The sequence below is a fragment of the Malus sylvestris genome, chromosome 6 (genome assembly GCF_916048215.2).
Source record: "Malus sylvestris chromosome 6, drMalSylv7.2, whole genome shotgun sequence".
Lineage (NCBI taxonomy): Eukaryota > Viridiplantae > Streptophyta > Magnoliopsida > Rosales > Rosaceae > Malus > Malus sylvestris.
In genome coordinates, this window is record NC_062265.1 from 26,377,877 (window position 1) to 26,396,187 (window position 18,311).

Genomic DNA, 18,311 nt, shown 5'->3' on the forward strand with positions numbered 1-18,311 from the left:
TCCATTAATTTGGACATGACACCATGGACTTTAGATAATATTTAATATGACAGCTACTCTCTTAAAGTTTTCATTTTAAGAACCTATGATGTACTTTTTTTATATGAGCTTTGGATTAAATAATTTTTGTTATTAAGAGACAAAATACTAATTGATAGAACAAATAAGCAAAATAAATAAGAAGAGAAGAAGGTTTCACGTCATGTCGGATCTCTTCCACCTGCAAAACCTAGTCTTCGCATGAACTATGTAAAATTAGCAAATCCAATTGCATAAAACCCTAATAACTTTACACATCCAATTTCCTCCAATCTTTTATTTAAGTTGATAACTTAATCTACTATAAGATTAATTTGATGGCTCATATGAACAAGGACCTTATAAGTCCTTAAAGTTAGGACCTTAGTAGTCCTTAAAGTTAGGACCTTAGTAGAGCAGTTCTATTAATATGATATAGGAACTGAACGTCTTAACAATGATGATTAACGTAATTGCACTGCATCGTTCATTATCCTAAATTTAATAACATAATTATTTTTTATTTGAATATATAAAACTAACACACTTATTAATCACACGCCTAATAAAGTAGTAGGCCATATAATTTGATGCAAGATTCACCTGTACTGGAGAATATTATAACAACAAATGCATCAACTTTATGTTTTTAAATAATATTACTCTGAATTGGTAGTGACAAACGTGTGAGACCCTTATTATCAATAACCACACATTTCAAATCGATGCTAAAACAAGCAATTTTAAAACAAGCAAAAGTTACCATGTACATGCATAGATGATAGATCTATATATATATATATAGTGGAACATAAAACCATGAACGTATCTGTCAAGGTTTAGCTCTCTAAATTTTGCCCTAATATGGGCTATGTAATGTTTATCATATTATGTTCTACGCCAGGTGTGTATACAAACCCTCACTCTCTCTTAGTTAAGTTAGCAAGCTTGCTGGGTTAATTAAATTCATTCTCACACATCATGGAATTTGGCGCACACATGCATGAAAATTTTATCTAGCTTCTTGTCAAATTAGTTGTCATCAAATACAAACTGAAGTGAACTTAATTTGATATGAGAAAGAAGTTGTTTTAGACCAGAAGAAATTAAACAAAACCAAAAAAGGGAAAGAAAAACACTCATGCATCAAAATTATATTAACCTTTTACTCTCCTTAATCGATCGTTCAATCTGATCTCCTACCGTTTCCATAGCTATTAATCTTATCATCTTGAGTGACTGGTGTCAAAGTCTTTCCTATACTTATGAGGAAGGCCCGAACTTGAACTCGAAAAAGAAGGACCGAACTGCATCGAAAAGCTTGGGAGCTCTGCCGCTTGTTGAGATGGCATGGAGGACGACGACAACAAGGATGTAGAAGATGTGACATTATTATATTGTGTACAATCGAAAACACTGGAAGATGTTGGTCGAGAAATATTAGGCTGAGGAGGATTAATGTTCAAGCTGTCTTGTTGATCAGTAGTTATTAATGTGAGGCAACCTGACTCAGAGATCCCTTGAACTCTCTCGGGGAAGTTTAGCTTAGCTTTGCTTCCCTTGAACTTGAGTGCTGCTTTATCATAAGCTAGTGCTGCAGCCTCAGCTGTGTCAAAAGTGCCCAGCCACACTCGGGCTGCCTTCACCGGGTCACGAATCTCAGCAGCCCACTTTCCCCATGGTCTCCGCCTCACTCCTCTGTAATGTTGTCTCCTCAAATTTCCTTCACACAAACATATAAATTAATTTCTCAAAAATATCAAACCTGAAAAAGAATCATTTCATACATAGGTGGAGACGGAACCTAAGTTTGAGTAATGCTAGAAGGATCGTGCTATTTGAACATAGTCAATACTCGCTTCTTCTTATGTTCAATTCTTATCCATGGTGCTCAATTGTTATTTGACACGTTATAACATTTCACTTTTTGTTTGAAAATATGGTCCCTCTAACATTAGCTCAGAACTTGTACTTTACTAACTAAGACAGGTTTTTATGAAAAAAAAAAAAGGTTCATTAGATATTGATCCTGAAAAATCATGATTTCTAAATACAAACCCACATATAATTAAACATCCAACAAAAACCCAAAAGTCAAATAAACTGCCACATAAGAATATAAGTAACCTACTGATACAAATTATTTACAATTTTTGCCACAACCCACACTTGAAAATTAGCTTCAATCAAGGGCCTTAAAATCTAATTAATCATCCTGATGTTTTTTATATTTATTTATTTTTAATTTCTACAACAATCTAGTGCATTACTTTAAATAATGACTACATTATTATTCAGTGTAATTATTCTTCTTATATATAATAGTTAAACGTCCCTACTTTACCTATATAAATAATATTGCCCTATAGTCTGTAATTTACCTACAATATATAAACAACATATTCTCATATTTCTTTTGGCAATTTACCTATTATATATGCAAATAATATTCTCATGTTTTGTTGGCATTTTTCCTAAATTATGCAAGTACGTAAATTTCAATAATAGTAGGTAAATTATGCACATGTAATTTACCTACATTTTTTATGTGAATCAAATATCTAGACTGTATATGTAAATAATTAACCTATAGTTGGTTCTTTTCTTTTTCTTTGTCCTAAAATTAATTTGCCTACAAGTTTTTATCTCCTTTAATTTATATATTTTTACTTTGACAACAATTTTTTTTATATATTTTAAAGTACAATGATTTACCTATATATAATATGGACACGTTGTAATGGTAAATTGGAATTCAAGAGCCAAACTAACCAACAAATCCCTACATTTATATGCAAAATATTTTTTTTTGTAAAATCATTAATTCTCCCTTACAATTTGCATAGAATTAATTGTGTACATTAAACATTCAATAAGGGTGTTTTAGGCATCCGAAAAATTTTAAATGGGTAAAGTCAAACATAATTAATCAATTTGCTTATGTGGAGTCTAGTCAATGAGTTTTATTTGAGCAAAAAATTTACTTCGGGTTTTATGTGGAGAAAATTGAGTTTCCAGGGGCTAAAGTCATATTTTCAGAAGAAAAAAAAATTGACGACCAAGATGATTATCACAAAATTAATATTGGGTCACGAAATCCTAATGTACACCACTTGGGTATTTATCTCTTCTAATATATGTATAAAGTTCAAATCAGGAAAAAATTAATAAATAAGTTGAAGCATTATACTAGAGAAAGGAATGCTAGAGTGATAATCTATAACTATATAAAATAAATATTTATGCACAACCTCTTCATCCAATCTCAATGCCAGAAATAAAGAGTGAGCAGTAGGAGAAAATAGGGACGCCACAATCCACATAACTAAAAGGTGGAAGAAAACCATATGATTAGTTATACAGAAGCTCCCTAAATCCCTTATGAAGGAGATCAAGTAGTTCTGCTGCAAATATACCAAAAAGTTATTTTTGTTACAGAGAACCAAAAAGAAGATTAATTCATTGTTGATAATATATAAAATATAATACCTTGATCTTGAAGTACTGGTTGAGATTGAGTCTCTGTAGGGCTGGACTGTGAGGTTATTAATGGATTTATTCCTTGCACTTGATCAATTGGGTTATTAATTTGTTCACTATTTTTTCCAATCACATGAGCTAGAGCTGAAACCATGGCAAAAGTGTCTTGCTGAGATCGAGTCGAGTAAACAGGAAAGATTTGATCCTCCTCTTTTTCCTCTGATTCAACCGAAGCCAGCGGCCTCTTCCCATGTTTTCGATCCACTTTATGAACCTAGATATTAATATTTTGACGTTATATATATATATATATATATATATATATATATATGAGTCAGAATCGAGAGGGACACCAACAACTGATTCAAATTCGTTCTAGCTTTACGACGTACATTAAAAGTAGACAGTAGATTAAGGAAAGAAATGAAAGAGATGAGAGGAGAAAATGAGAGGAGGAGGAAGATAGGTGGGAGATAGGGTTTGCTACAGAAACATCTAGACTTTATACATATTTCGTTATCGTGGTGTGAACGTTTGAAGAATCCATTATTCCTCCAACATTATTGATTCCATATATATGTATATTTGAATTTAGTTGAGTTCAATATTTATTGTTCTTTATTCCTTTACACCGCATTCCCATACAAATATATGCAAATTTGTCAAGTTGGACGTTGGAAGTCAAACCCTTACTCAAATGTGATGCTAGTTATTAGGTCTGATTTTCGTATGGATCCGATTGGAAATAAAGTTTTCAATTTCTGTTTCAAAATTTTGAAATTGGAACGGATCTGATCGAATCACAATCTCAAATTCAGAATTTTCAGAATCTGAGTAATCTCAAAAATTTCGGAACATAATTTAGAAATTCATATAATATATGTTTTTGAAAATTCTCAAACTTTTTCGCACATGCAATTTATTGTTCATTCTTAATATTTGGTATATGCTTACGTATAAATTCAATTTTTTTGGTATATATACTAGTATGCTTGTTCTTTTTAGGGTAAATTACATTTTGCATCCTCAAGTTTGGATCACATAACAAACTCATACCTCATCTTTTCAACATTGCAATATCATACATCCAATTAGGAATATATCATGATGATTATAAGTTTTATATAAAAATACTTTTTTTTTAACAAACGGTATTATCTACACTGAGAGGGAGGGAGTTGAGCTGAGCCTCACAATAGGCTAGCAATAATATGGTTCAAATTCGCCTTTGGCAAGAATCAAACCTAAGACCTCTCACTTACAAGTGAGGAGGAAATATCACTAGACCGTAATATTAAGTGGCTATATAAAAATAAATAAATAAATAAAAAACTTTAAAATTAAGCTTAACTTAAGGGAAAAAAAACAAAAAAAAAAGGCTCACCCAGCCACTTTGCTGACTTTAAATGTATCTTTTAGGCCATTTTCAGTCATTAAGGCTAAATGTAGTTTCGGGCTACATTTAAGCCATCTAATATATTATTGTTTTATTATGCAACTTGAACTATACTTTTATCATCTCTACCTCACACCACTACCACCACCAGATCTCACACAATCAAACACCACCACCACCACCAGATCTCACACAATCAAACACCACCACTAAATTACGTCGTCCAACCCTACCATGATCATCTTTATTAACTACATTACAAAAGATGAAGAATTGATAAAGATGAAGAGAAAGAATTGGTTGTATTGATTGATTAGAGAAAATGTATACAAATGAACTTAAGGAAATGATAGCTATACAATTCCTTATATAGCTATAAAACCCAATTACAATAATACTCTTTTAACTATATTTCTGTTATATCAGTTATTACTCCCCCCTCAAACTAAACTTGGTGTAGCCAAGTGAAGTTTGAACTAGTTAGAGCTCTGAAACTAATCTAGAACTACAAGACCAAGATGTTTGCAATGCTTCAAGAACACTGCAGAAAACCCGAAACAAATGAATACCACCGGGTGCCAATTACCACCTCTCCCCTCGAAAATTGCACCACAAGAAAGCTCTTCTTCTCTCCACACCCACCTTCTTCTTCTTCATCAATCACTCATGCAACTTCTCTTGTATAATGCAAGAAACTATACTTCGATTCACCGATCTTCGAAGTTGAGTGATATAACAGCTGTTGGGAATAACAATCTTATCATGGGATCTTATCACATTGCCCACAATTGCAAGATCGGAAACAACATCCTTTTTGCAAATAATACATTGCTGGCAAGTCATGTTGTGGTGGAAGATTATGCTCACATTACAGGGGCTATCATCGTTCATCAATTCTGCCATGTTGGCTTTTTCTCATTTATTGGTGGTGGCTCTGTGATCGCACAAGAAAGCTTATGTTGCTGCTGAAAATGCTCTGCACAGTACAGTTGCTAATCCTAATTTGTTGAAGTCTTTGTCATCTACAGAGGAATTGGAGCAAAAAATATCTTGAACTAACTAAAACTTTACAGAGACTGGCACCAAATCAACCAAGGAGAATGACACTCCAAGAAACCAAATCAACCAAGGAGATTGACACTCATGATAGCTTCTTATATCTTCCCAGATACTAACACCAAAATTAACCAAGGAGAATGACACTCCAAGAAATCAAATCAAGTAAGGAGATTGACACTCTTGATAACTTCCTAAATCTTCCCAAATACTAACACCAAAATTAACTAAGGAGAATGACACTCCTGAGATCTTCCTAAATCTTCCCAGAGACTAACACCAAACATTAACCAAGGAGATTGACACTCCTGAGACCCAGAAACAATATACCCAAAAACAACTCCTTCAATCACCAAACCCCCCAAGATCACAGATACATAATCGCAAAAATTCGCAGCTCCATAAATTTCCAGAGGAACAGCAGAAAAAATCACCTACATTCCCACTTTATCTTCATAACTTTCTTCAACTTCCAACATTTCTTGCAATCAGCCTTAATCATATACTCAAAACCCCGAAACACACCAACACTGCATAAAATTTCATTGACCCAAAAATACAGAAATCTTATGTGCAACAACCTGATTCCAACAGCCAGAAAATATCACAGCAAGAGCACCAATCCAAGAACAGCAACCACCAATCCAAGAACTTCAAGAACCATACCCAAATCTAGTGCACATTCAGTGAAACATTATGAAAGGAAGAAACAGAGAACCATACCAAAAACTGCGATCTTGCCAATGAAAGTGGTCATCAACATACAATTGCATATAGTATTGGAATCGGTGAAGCCGCCATAACATGATGCTTCGAGATCCAGCAGTGGTTGATTCGAAGAAAGCCTCCATATCAGCTTAGACCAACCCTTTTTCGCAGTTGGAAAAACTCCAAGAAGAAGAAGGTCGGCGGCGACGATGAGGAATTGAAAAAAAAGGGCAGCAGCTTTGGAGCGAGGACGATGAGATTACGATCCTGAAGGGCATTATAGAGTTCGAAAGCAAGAAAGGTGTGGCAGCGAATTCGAATATGGCCCCATTCCTCAAGTTCATCAAGAAGGATTTGTAGGTCGATTTGAGCACGGACCAAGTGGTTGACAAATTGACTAATAAGATCAGGAGGTTGAAGCCCAATTTCTCCAGCAGCCCAATTTGCTCGAGCTCGAAGCCCCAGTCAAAATTTGCGGTGAAACCCAGATGAAAAATTGAGGTTCTTGATTCCTGTTCTTCATGGAAATGCTTGGATCTTTTCACAGCAAAAAAATCCCAAAACTAAACACAAAACCCTCGGAAGAAAAATCCAGAGACAAAAAAAAACAATAAGAACTACGAATATGGAAGCATAAACGATCAAGTACGCAGAAACGAAAGAAAGTAATGAAGAAAGATAGAAGAGGAATTGACCACCAAGATCCATGGCGTGAGCCTTGGTGGCTCTGATACCATATTAACTACATTGCAAAAGATGAAGAATTGATACAAAGGAAGAGAAAGAATTGGTTGTATTGATTGATTAGAAAAAATGTATACAAATGAACTTAAGGAAATGATAGCTATACAATCTCTTATATAGCTATATAACCCAATTACAATAATACCCTTTTAACTATATTTCTGTTATATCAGTTATTAGTCTTTAGACGAGAGAGAGAATAGAGAAGAGAGAAGATAAGGAGAATCAAATTGAGAAGAAAGTGACGATAATAAAAGCAAGTGGAGCCCACAAAAAAATGTAGCCATGGGCTACTAAGCTTGCTATGTTTGGCAAGCGTGATGGCCATTTGGCCCAATGATAAAGGATTTAATCCGATGTTGACTATGATTTAGCTCTTTTATTGGATATAGATTTAGAGCGATTTCGGGCTAAATGAATGGCCTTAGGTTTGAAATCCTTCTTCATTACCAAGTTAGTTTTTTTCTTTCAGAAGTAAAAGGTTTTCGAATGCTTTTTTTTTTTTTTTGAAATATAAATAATATTAAGGACATACATGTGCCTGTAAAGTTTTTTTGCTTTCTGACTTCTCGCTTTTACTAATTCTAGCTTTTGATGCTACTACTAAACAAGCCTTAACAGAATTAATCATTCTCACAATACAACAGAAAAATTTTGTTTTAAAAGCACAACAATATCAAAGCAACCCTAACACATAAAATCATGTAGCACCCAAATACAATTCATAATCCATTATAATATTTAAAGCATTTTAGTATTTTCTCTTGCTTTAAATAATGTTTGTCATTTTCCAGTTTGTCAAACACTCGATTCTAGCGAGTAAGTTTATTATTTGTGGATATTCTCAACTTCAACCGGAATTTGATTTTTCATGAGATATTGGCCCTAGCTATCAATAATTAATGTCCTTAAGTTGACATATTCTAAACTTGACCAGAAAGAGAAGTAATTTGCTTTAGCCTACACGAAAGAGATCAAAGAGTATTATGCTCCTTATTAGTTTCCTAGTGGTGACATCGACAGGATCAGCTCGACCTCGAACTCAAACACCCTTCCAGCCTAGCGTCACAAGATGAATCTGTTTGCTATTTGGTGTTTCTATTTCATGTAAGTCTTTCTTTTTCTGACAATAGCAGACTCAACTGGAACTCGAAAACCTTCCAATCTGGCGTGGAAATTTGCTTCATTATAAATTTGGCGTCCTTGTTTAACTCCAATATGGGAGATGTAAATTTGTATCTCATTCATTTTCGCTCTTGATTTACGTAATAGCTTTCTTATTTTCTCTTCAACTTGCAGGGCCCACCTTTTAAAGATTCAAATATAGATATCAATTTACATGTTCCCGTCAAGATGAATATTTGCATCCCTTAAAAGTTGCTCATTTGAGAGCTTTCAGGCTAATAAGAAAGGGAACTTTAACGAAAAACATCCGGTACTGTTCATTTTAACGAAAAATCACATTTTTACACTAAAAAGTCAATCTTGGTACTATTCACTTTACCCTTTATTTTGTCCTTATCATTAAAACTCAAAGTTTTCAAGACCTTTTCATTAGTTTTCCTAATAAGAAATGCAAAATGCTCATTAAAAGTCATTTGAATATGCTCCCCGAGCATAATATATACATATGAAAGTATCTTGGTTCTTTCATTTATGTAAACGGATATATAACAATAAATATTACTGTGTCTATTTATTTACCTTTTGGATAATGATCATGTTCCTCTATGGAGGACTTGCTTGTCCTTCCATTTGCGATTAACGAACATTTACCATCCGAACATCATAAATGTAAACATTCACTCTCTTTATCAATAGTTAAAGATTATATATGCAGAAAATTCATTCAATTTGGAGATCGTTTAGTTATACATACATGTTAAACTAATCAACAGTTTTAGTAACAATTAGCATCTTCATGATAAACCGTCCATTGGTTTTATGCATATGAATGATGAAAAGATCTCCAAATTGAATAATTTTGTGATAATGTGTGTGTCCCTCCCCCCACTTACAATTAACATTACCGTCCGAACATATGGAGACTAAATTTACAGACAAAATTTTGTAAACTAAATGACATGGAAGTTGATGATTGGATTATTACTTCAGCCTTGATAAATGTGTTCATTTCTATTGGTGACACGTCATTTAGTTTGTAAATTTTGTCTACAAATTTAGTCTCCCTAGCATTACTCTTCTCTTTATCATCATCTAAAGATCACATATATGAAGAAGAAAAAATATCATACAATTTAGAGATCATTTAGTCATCCATACGTGTTAAACCAATCAACAGTTTTGGTAACAAGTAGCGTCCTATGATGAACCGTTCATTTGTTTTATGCGTATGAATGACTAAATTAAAGATCTCCAAATTGAATAACTTTTTGCATATATGATATTTAAGCGATGATAAAGAGAATGAGCAGTTCCACTTATAATGTTTGGACGATAAAAGTTTGTTAATCGTTAGTGGGCAAACAAATAATTCCCTTTACGGAGCACACAAGCATTATCCTTGTCTTTTGGGCTACTACTATGGCTTTGTTGGCGTTGATGCACAACGATTTGTAAACTCTTTTAAAATTATTCATAACTGTTTTCAAGCTAAATTAGGTTTTTCTAACTAGAATATTAGGGTCTTTTTATCGAACTGTGTGATCTCACGAAGTGAGTCTCCATCAACTCAAATATATAAATATATATATATATATACGTCATTTGAAATAATTAAATCCATGATCGCGTAGATATATACAGCTTTCCGAAGCACACCTGAATCCATCGGTAAACAGGAACTCTGTTGCTCTATCTCACACATACAAAACCTAAACAGGAACTATCTCATATATACAAACCCTAACAGGAACTCTACAGTAAACGGCCAAGTCATGAGAGCCAAAAACACATTTATACAGTAAATCTTGCAGGGGTTTATGTAAAAGTTAAAACCCTAGCTAGCTAGCCCCTAAAAGTCCATATTATTGACTCTATATAACTAATTAAGCACTATAAATAAGGTGCCCTAATTAAACCGATAACGGGGTAAGCGGTCAACTCCCAACCTAGTAAACCGCCCATGGAATTTTTGTGAAAAATACTTTTTCCAGAATAAAGAAATTAGAAAGCAAAAGAAAACAAAATAATAGAAGGTTAAATAAACAAGCTATAGTTGAGCTTGAAAACGACTAGCTAGAGCCGAAAAGATTGACAAATGGAGGCGACAGAGAATCGTAAAAGAGAAGCCGTCCAAAGGAGCCACACACGGAGTAGTAGCTTAGGTCGTAACTACAAAAATTATTTATGGATTGATCAAATCAATTTAGCCGTGAGTGGAACTGAGTCAATTTAGCCGATTTTCGATGGTTCTATTTAGTCTTTTACTTTTGAGCAAGGGAAACTATATAATAAAGTCACTGCATGCAAAATTGCAGATATATATTTATACATATTATATGGGAATGATCCCTAGCATCATTTTTCTACCCCACAATTTTTTAATACGTTTTTGTGAGGGTCACATAGTAATATATTTCAAAGAATCAAATCGTATATTTTTTAGGTCTTTCTTCAAATATTATGTTTATCAAAAATCACCAAAATCATATCACAGTTGAATTAAGGATTAAAATTTATTTATAGAATCGTATTCGTCTATTTTCTTCATTACAAATGAATTCTTAATGACTTTGGATTTATCTAATTTTTTGAAAGGATGATTTATGAACAACGTTCTAGATGATAGATGGTTTGGATCAATAAAATACATTATGGAGTAAACCCCACAAAAACTTGTGTAAAAAATTATGTAAAATAAGTGCTACCATGCATATATATATATATATAGTTAAAGAGAGTACTACTTTTGTGTTTTGTTCGTCCATGGATTATGCATTTTTAGGTAGCTGTAGTACTAATTAGGGAAATTTTGAAATAGATCCAATTTTATAGGCCTACTTTTGAAATAGATCTAATTTTTAGTTACTTTGGACCCATATCAAAATACCCCTACTAATTAACTGCAACTTCTACTTTTCTGCATGAACTACTCGCTCGAAGGTACCCACCGAAAGAAGAAACTGGTCAAGGAAAAAATAGAAGAAAGTGGTCAACATATTTTATCAATTTCAATAAAATATGAGATGCAATGCATATCACTTCAATTCTATGCGATTTTATTACATATATCATTTTTATTAAATAGTAGAAGATGATATTTGACTTTGTGACATCTTTCAACATTAGAAAAAGTGTACCTCAAGATAACTTCTAGATAGATACTATTGTTGCACATGTTTAACCATTTTATTAATACATATATATAATATTGCGAGGAAAAATATTTACCTAGTTGTAAAATCACGATTGTATGTAGAAACCAAGAAGTAATAGATAAGTGAGTGACCAGTGTGACTCGAGTAGAAAACGACTTAGCTAGAGGATGAAGATAATTGAAAGTTGGAGTTTCTTAGTTTTGAAACAATTACCTCTTAAATGTTGAAGGTGAATACCTTTTATATTGTTGAGTATATAAATTAAACATCTAAATTGTGTTACGTGTGATACATTACAAATAATTTGACTTTTTTTTCAATCACTAAATGTCACTCTTGCTATATTTTCTATATCATATTTGTCTCATCTCTTTAGTAAACATGGAATGTATTTGTATTGACGGATTTTATCTCAATTAGAAAAATAATACAAACGTAGTATAAAACTTATGATAAATGTATTATTACTCTTTAATTAACAGGTCAGACGATTAACGTAGTACTACGGTCTAATGGTATTCCTCTTCACATATAAGTGAGAAATCTTGGGTTCGATTCTCGCTAAAAGTGAATTTGAACTACATTATTGATAGCCCATTATGAGGCTTAACCCACTCCCCACCCCCTTAGACCATCTCCAATCCTGACCTAAAACCTAAAAATATTTAGCCCAGAAAATTTAGGTTTTAGCCCAGAAATAGCTTTTCTACTCTAACCCTTTTGGCCTAAAATTTTAGCCCTAGATTATCAAAAAATGAATTAAGGCTTTTTTTTTTTAAATTAACTTTTTAAAAAAAAAAAATTATGTAGACTATCCTAAATTAATTTTATGAACATTTTAACCTAAAAATATTTAAATTCCGATAAATTTTGAAAAATCACTAAATCAATACATGAAAATTATGATAAACCACATAAACTTAAAAAAAAAATTATTCTAGCCGTTGGAAAAAAATATTTAAATTCCGATAAATTTTTAGATCATTCTAGCCATTGGATTTAAATTTAGATCGTTAGATTTTTTTTTTTTTTTTTTACCGTTAGATTTGATTATATTCGATTTAAGCCGTTGGATTCAATAAATATATAAATATAAAACAAAAAAAAATTGAATGTGGACCGTTGGATTAACCAACGGTCCAATTACCACCACCACCCGATGAAGAAAAGTAGTCGTTGGCTACAGGACAAGGCCCACTTTTCACTCTCATCCGTGGGTCCCAGCAGCTTTTGTGGGCTAAATTTGTGACCTATATTTACCTTCATTTTAAGTTTTAGGTTTTAGGTTTGGTTTAGGTTTTGGGTTGGAGTGGATTTGGGGGGAAAAAAAGGGGGAAAATTTAGGTTATAAACCACCATTGGAGATGGTCTTAGTGTAGATAATATCGTCTGTTCAAAAAAAAAAATATAACCTATATAAACTATATGATATTGAGAAGCCAAAAATATAAAAATAGTTATTTGCTTTGAATGCTCTATTTAATTGTTAGCGAACATGGTGTTCTTCTTTTTTGGATATATGTAGCGGTTTGGACGATGGTATCAAGTTTTTGACTCCTTCTAGGTGAACGGTGAAAAGCCTAATCAACTTAATTAACCCCTACGACTTGATTTACAAGGGGCTTCGATGGTTCGGGATATATCATAAGGAATTATAAACAAATACATATTAATTATTAGAGTTGATCATTGACAAAAAAGAGAGAGACTCTTTAATTAATTGGTAAATATGTTAGGTTACTTTCCACTATACTCTTCGAGTTCCTTACTTTTAAACCCACCCCTTTTTGGGGGGCCACGGTTTCTTTCTTACCACATTTAAATTGCATGCAACGTGTGCGGTTCACATAATATTAACAGTCCTTTTTCCTTATCAATTCCTTCCCTCTTTAAACAAAAACAACTTTTAGTTTATTGTTTACATTTTTGTGTACAAATTAGTGTAAAAAGAATCATGAGACTTGGAGAATGTATGAGTGGATGTCCCTTCCTCGTACATGCATGGCATCTTATGGTCAAATTTGGCCGTGGCTCTGGTTTCTGCTATCTTGGTCTCTTTATGGCACCGGTAATTCATGTCTATGACATATCTTTTTGTGTTCTTTCTAGTTAGTCAATGAAATTTCTTTTCAAATATTTGCATTGTCGACCAATTATTCTGTGTACTTTGGAGCTTTGTTGTTTGATGTTATTTGATCAGTCCGAATATTGTAATTTGACCCACGTTTATCAATGAAATTGTCCCTGATATTTTTACCCAAAAATAAAAGAGAGTAATGAGCCTTGACAAAGAAAAGAGGTTCATAGTTCATAAATTAATTTTTCATAAACCCTAAACATAATCCTACTCAAGGACCTCTAGAAATATAATTAGCATGCATTTGGAACGTGTCACATATAAAGGCCGGCGGAGGCAATTGACTGTGAGAAATAATATGATATGAGATCAAATATATTTAGGCTGACTCACAATGTGTCACACATAGCCGAATTCGATGATCATTAATTAGTCGACACTATACCAATTTGGCTAAATTCAGATTTACAAGTATGTGCTGTAAATTAATCCATGCCTTCAACTGCAATCTCATCATCATATATATATCATATATATATGGGTGTATATATATAATTGTTATTCGCGCTCCAAAATTCTCATATTGCACTCCAGACTTTCTCTATTTAGAAAGAAAAATACATTTGTGAAAAGTGTAGAATGAGATTTTTGGAGTGTCAATAACACTTCCCAGATATATATATATATATATGTGTGTGTGTGTATCAGTCTCCAAAAGTAATTCATTTTCATTAGACTATTATTTGACATATGTAAGCTGAAAATCTCGTCAAACAAACTAAAAACAATCATCAATTAACAAAACAGTTTGATCACCTTCTTAAAACTTTGTCGACAAGAGAGAGTCTAATTCAAGAAACAAAAATACATCACAAACATGAAGGAAATAGTATCATTATTCTCCCACGATCTATCTCTCGGGAAATTGAACTTGGATGTGTACCGTCCTCTTGAAGTACTGCTGTCAAGGTCGACGGTTCCTATTCCTAGGGGGAGGATTTGAACTCGAAGAAGAAGAAGAACCGAATGCCGGCATAGAATAGTTTAAGGGATGTTGTTGATCTTCTTGTTGATGAGATGGTAAGAAAGGTAACAAAGATGATGAAGTAGTTTCTGAAGTCTGGAAAGCAAATCTTTCTCTTTCACTAAGATTAGTTGGTAAATCATCATAATTTACACCCTCGTTACCACTCAGAAAATATGGTGCATATTGATCATGAGGAGTAGCAACATTATTAGGGAATGCCTGCAGTTGATATTGATGATCAGGAAGAGGCTGGTGGTGGTCCGTAATACTTTGAGCTTCAGCTGGCAAGTTTTGTTGAGTACTAGTTGTAGTGAGGTAACCTAATTCAGTAATTCTTCCCTGAACTCTTTCGGGAAAGTTGAGCTTAGCTTTGCTTCCTTTAAACCTGAGAGCTGCTTCATCATAAGAAATCGCTGCGGCCTCTGCGGTTTCAAAGGTGCCGAGCCACACTCGAGCTGCCTTCTTCGGATCACGAATCTCAGCTGCCCACTTTCCCCATGGTCGCTGCCTCACTCCTCTATAGTGCCTTCTCCTCACATTCCCTTCACAAATCAATAATGTTATGTAGTTTCCCAAGTTGATCTAAACAGTATCTTATGTATATTGAAACACAATAAATGATATATTGATATGATATTCAGCGCTCAATTCATCTAACTACGGGGATGGTGATTAAAAAATGGGTCCTTATATAAGGGGTAACATATACATACATACATATATATATATATATATATATATATATATATGTATATATATATATATTAATTTGCATATTGATATGTATTGTTAATTGTATATCAAATATATGCACTTTCTAATCATCTTTATTTGGTTGAATAGCTACATAGAAAACAATTGTAGCTATGAAACAAAGTAGCAAAGTAGTTGTTATTATGATGAGCAAAAGAATGTAACAATATATACAATCTACACAAATGAGCTACAGCAGACATGCATTAAAAACGTTAGGGCCAAAATACAGAGGGCAAACTTCAGTTTTTTTTTTTTTTTTTGAATTTTACTAGTATTAGGAGAGGGGAGAGAGTTCGAAGCTATTACAATAATTTAGGTAATGATGAGTTTTGAACCTAGAATACATGGGTAGAAACCCAACCCCCGATTTAAACTGTTATTACGGCATCCGTGCTGCTTTTGCAGATAAAAAACATCAACCTAATTAAAAACATGCATCAACAATATGAAGATGGAAACGGAACAATATAGAGGATTTCAATAGGGCACCTGTTGAGAATAAAATCACTTCACAACTTCATGTTCATGCTTACTTTTACAGGTAAAAAACTGTCACAGCGTATAAACTGAAACTGGATCGATGTCATATGAATATTTAATTCTACACAGAGGAACTAAATCAATTAAAAATTGGAAATTAATAAATACTCATGGTCAATAGTACGACTGATCAATATTAAACCTTGATCTTGAGCCTGTTGAGGAGATTGACCTTCATGCAATTCCAGGGCGCTGGACTGGGGCGTGATCAGTGGCGGCTCCACCGGCTCTTGAACAGCCGGGGTCTGGCTGTTATTGCTTCCAAGAACTTGAGCTAGAGCTGAGACCATGGCAGACATCTCATGTTGAGATCGAGCAGATGAGCAAAACGGATCGAAGATCATTTGATGATCCTCTTCTTTCTTCTCTGATTCATCACCAGGAAAGGACCTCTTCCCATGCTTTCGATCCACTTTATGACCTTGTTAAAACCCTTTGAAAATTTGCAAAAGATATAAATTCTTGTGCCAAATCATCAAGCAAACATGCACCACAAATATTGTTCTTACTAGCTAGCAATTAATTAACTATCTTATTTTGTTTCACTATATAAATATGAATCAAGATCATCAGTCTGAGCAGTTTGCTTCCTCTTCTGCATCCAAGTTCGGATCCTCCTTTCCGTTAAATGAAATTACTGTACAGTATCAAGAGAGGTAGACACTAAGGGAGGACAATAGCAAGGAGGAGGACGAGGAAGAAGAGAAGATGGAGAAATGCTAGGGTTTGATACAGTCATATATAATATATATCTTTCCCAGCCTATCTCCTCCCCTAGTTGGTGTAAAATTTTGGGAGCTGCACGGAAAAGCAAATGGTCCAACTTTAACGCCTTCTATTCCATATTCCTTTTTGAACTAGACGCGTTTACTTTTGACACCAATGACGGCGGATGTTTATCTCATTACTTTTCCATTTTTAAATTTGTCATTATTTTTCTAAATTAATAAATTAAATTGTTAATTTTATTTTTCTTTGACAAATACTCGATGTTTTTTCTTAATACATCGACATTTTTACACTAAGAGGAGGGAGAGTTCGGCAAAGTCACACAATGGCAACCTAATTTGATATCGAATTCGCCATCTACGAGATTTGAACCTAAAACCTCACTTCCAAATGAAGAAAAATACCACCATACGATAGTACTGAGTCGTAACAAATACTCGATGTTAATAGTTCATGGATGTCATGGTGGAGCCATCAGAAAGGGAAATTATTGGATTCATGTGCTTACCCAAAGAAGAAAAATGGGGTAGAATTCGCATATGTCAAATCATGCATCATGCATGAATGGTAAAATACGGTTGATGCTACATTAATCGCATATTTATATTATCTTTTAATAGATGTAAGACCAACCGATATATACGAGTTTTATCTCTGTTTTTAATAAAAAATTAGCTTGTATAGCATGCATTTTCACGCACAATATTATAGTATGTTTTCGTATTTGAAATAGGACAAATCATAAATCCGAGATGTTAGAAAATACGGAAAAACTAAAATTGATGTGAAATCAAATACTAAATAATTCTACTGTGAGATTTACATACATTTTGATTCTGGGCCGGTTTTAGCGTCATGAAATCGTAAACCAAAGTGGATTCAACCGGTCCTTTTTTTATTTCGGTTCAGTTTTTTTAATTTTATAATCAACTTGATTTTTTTACATTTTTTATAGCTTTAGTTCGGTCCAGTTTTTCGGTTTGACAATTTTTGTGCCCAGCCCCAATTATACTTATATATTTATAATTTGGTATCGTGGAATGTAGTTAATTAAATTGAACTGCGGCAGTTGCCTTAGCATGCATCACGCAGCCTAGCTAAGCACCAAGTGTACTTTGTAGCATCTTTAATTACCAACCTTGATTATATTATGTGCCGAACTAACTGTTGCACTCAAGTCTTTAGTACTGACGTGGATAAGTGAGAGGTGGGTAGGTTTAACTTGATTAAGAGCTCGTTTGATACTGCTTTTGTTAGAAAGCGCTTGTATTAGAACACGTTTAATTTTAGCGAACATCTAGGTGCTAGCACTTGCAAATGCATCTTAACAGGCCGCTTCAGAAATGCTTTTACTAAAAGCACTTTTATGACCCAAAACACACATAGTTTTCTATGAGACGTAGTAGAAACGTTTTAATCATGTCAAAAGCAAAATCTCAAACAGGCGTTAAATGCCACTTTTTGGACATAAATTTGTCCCGAGTGAAGAGCCCGCAAATT

General features: G+C 33.5%; 2 protein-coding genes across 2 annotated transcripts; both read right to left on the reverse strand.

Annotated features, from left to right (window-relative positions):
• Window positions 1-1,024: 1,024 nt before the first annotated feature.
• On the reverse strand, window positions 1,025-3,942 carry LOC126626714 (ethylene-responsive transcription factor ERF114-like). Its single transcript, XM_050296110.1, has 2 exons — window positions 3,508-3,942; window positions 1,025-1,741 (listed from the first exon to the last, which is right to left on the reverse strand). The coding sequence occupies exons 1-2, from the start codon at window positions 3,650-3,652 to the stop codon at window positions 1,245-1,247; spliced, it is 642 nt and encodes a 213-aa protein (XP_050152067.1). The 5' UTR covers window positions 3,653-3,942; the 3' UTR covers window positions 1,025-1,244.
• Window positions 3,943-14,554: 10,612 nt separating this feature from the next.
• Window positions 14,555-16,880, reverse strand: LOC126625238 (ethylene-responsive transcription factor ERF114-like). The gene is made up of 2 exons (XM_050294329.1): window positions 16,225-16,880; window positions 14,555-15,328 (listed from the first exon to the last, which is right to left on the reverse strand). The coding sequence occupies exons 1-2, from the start codon at window positions 16,424-16,426 to the stop codon at window positions 14,724-14,726; spliced, it is 807 nt and encodes a 268-aa protein (XP_050150286.1). The 5' UTR covers window positions 16,427-16,880; the 3' UTR covers window positions 14,555-14,723.
• Between the last annotated feature and the right edge of the window lie 1,431 nt (window positions 16,881-18,311).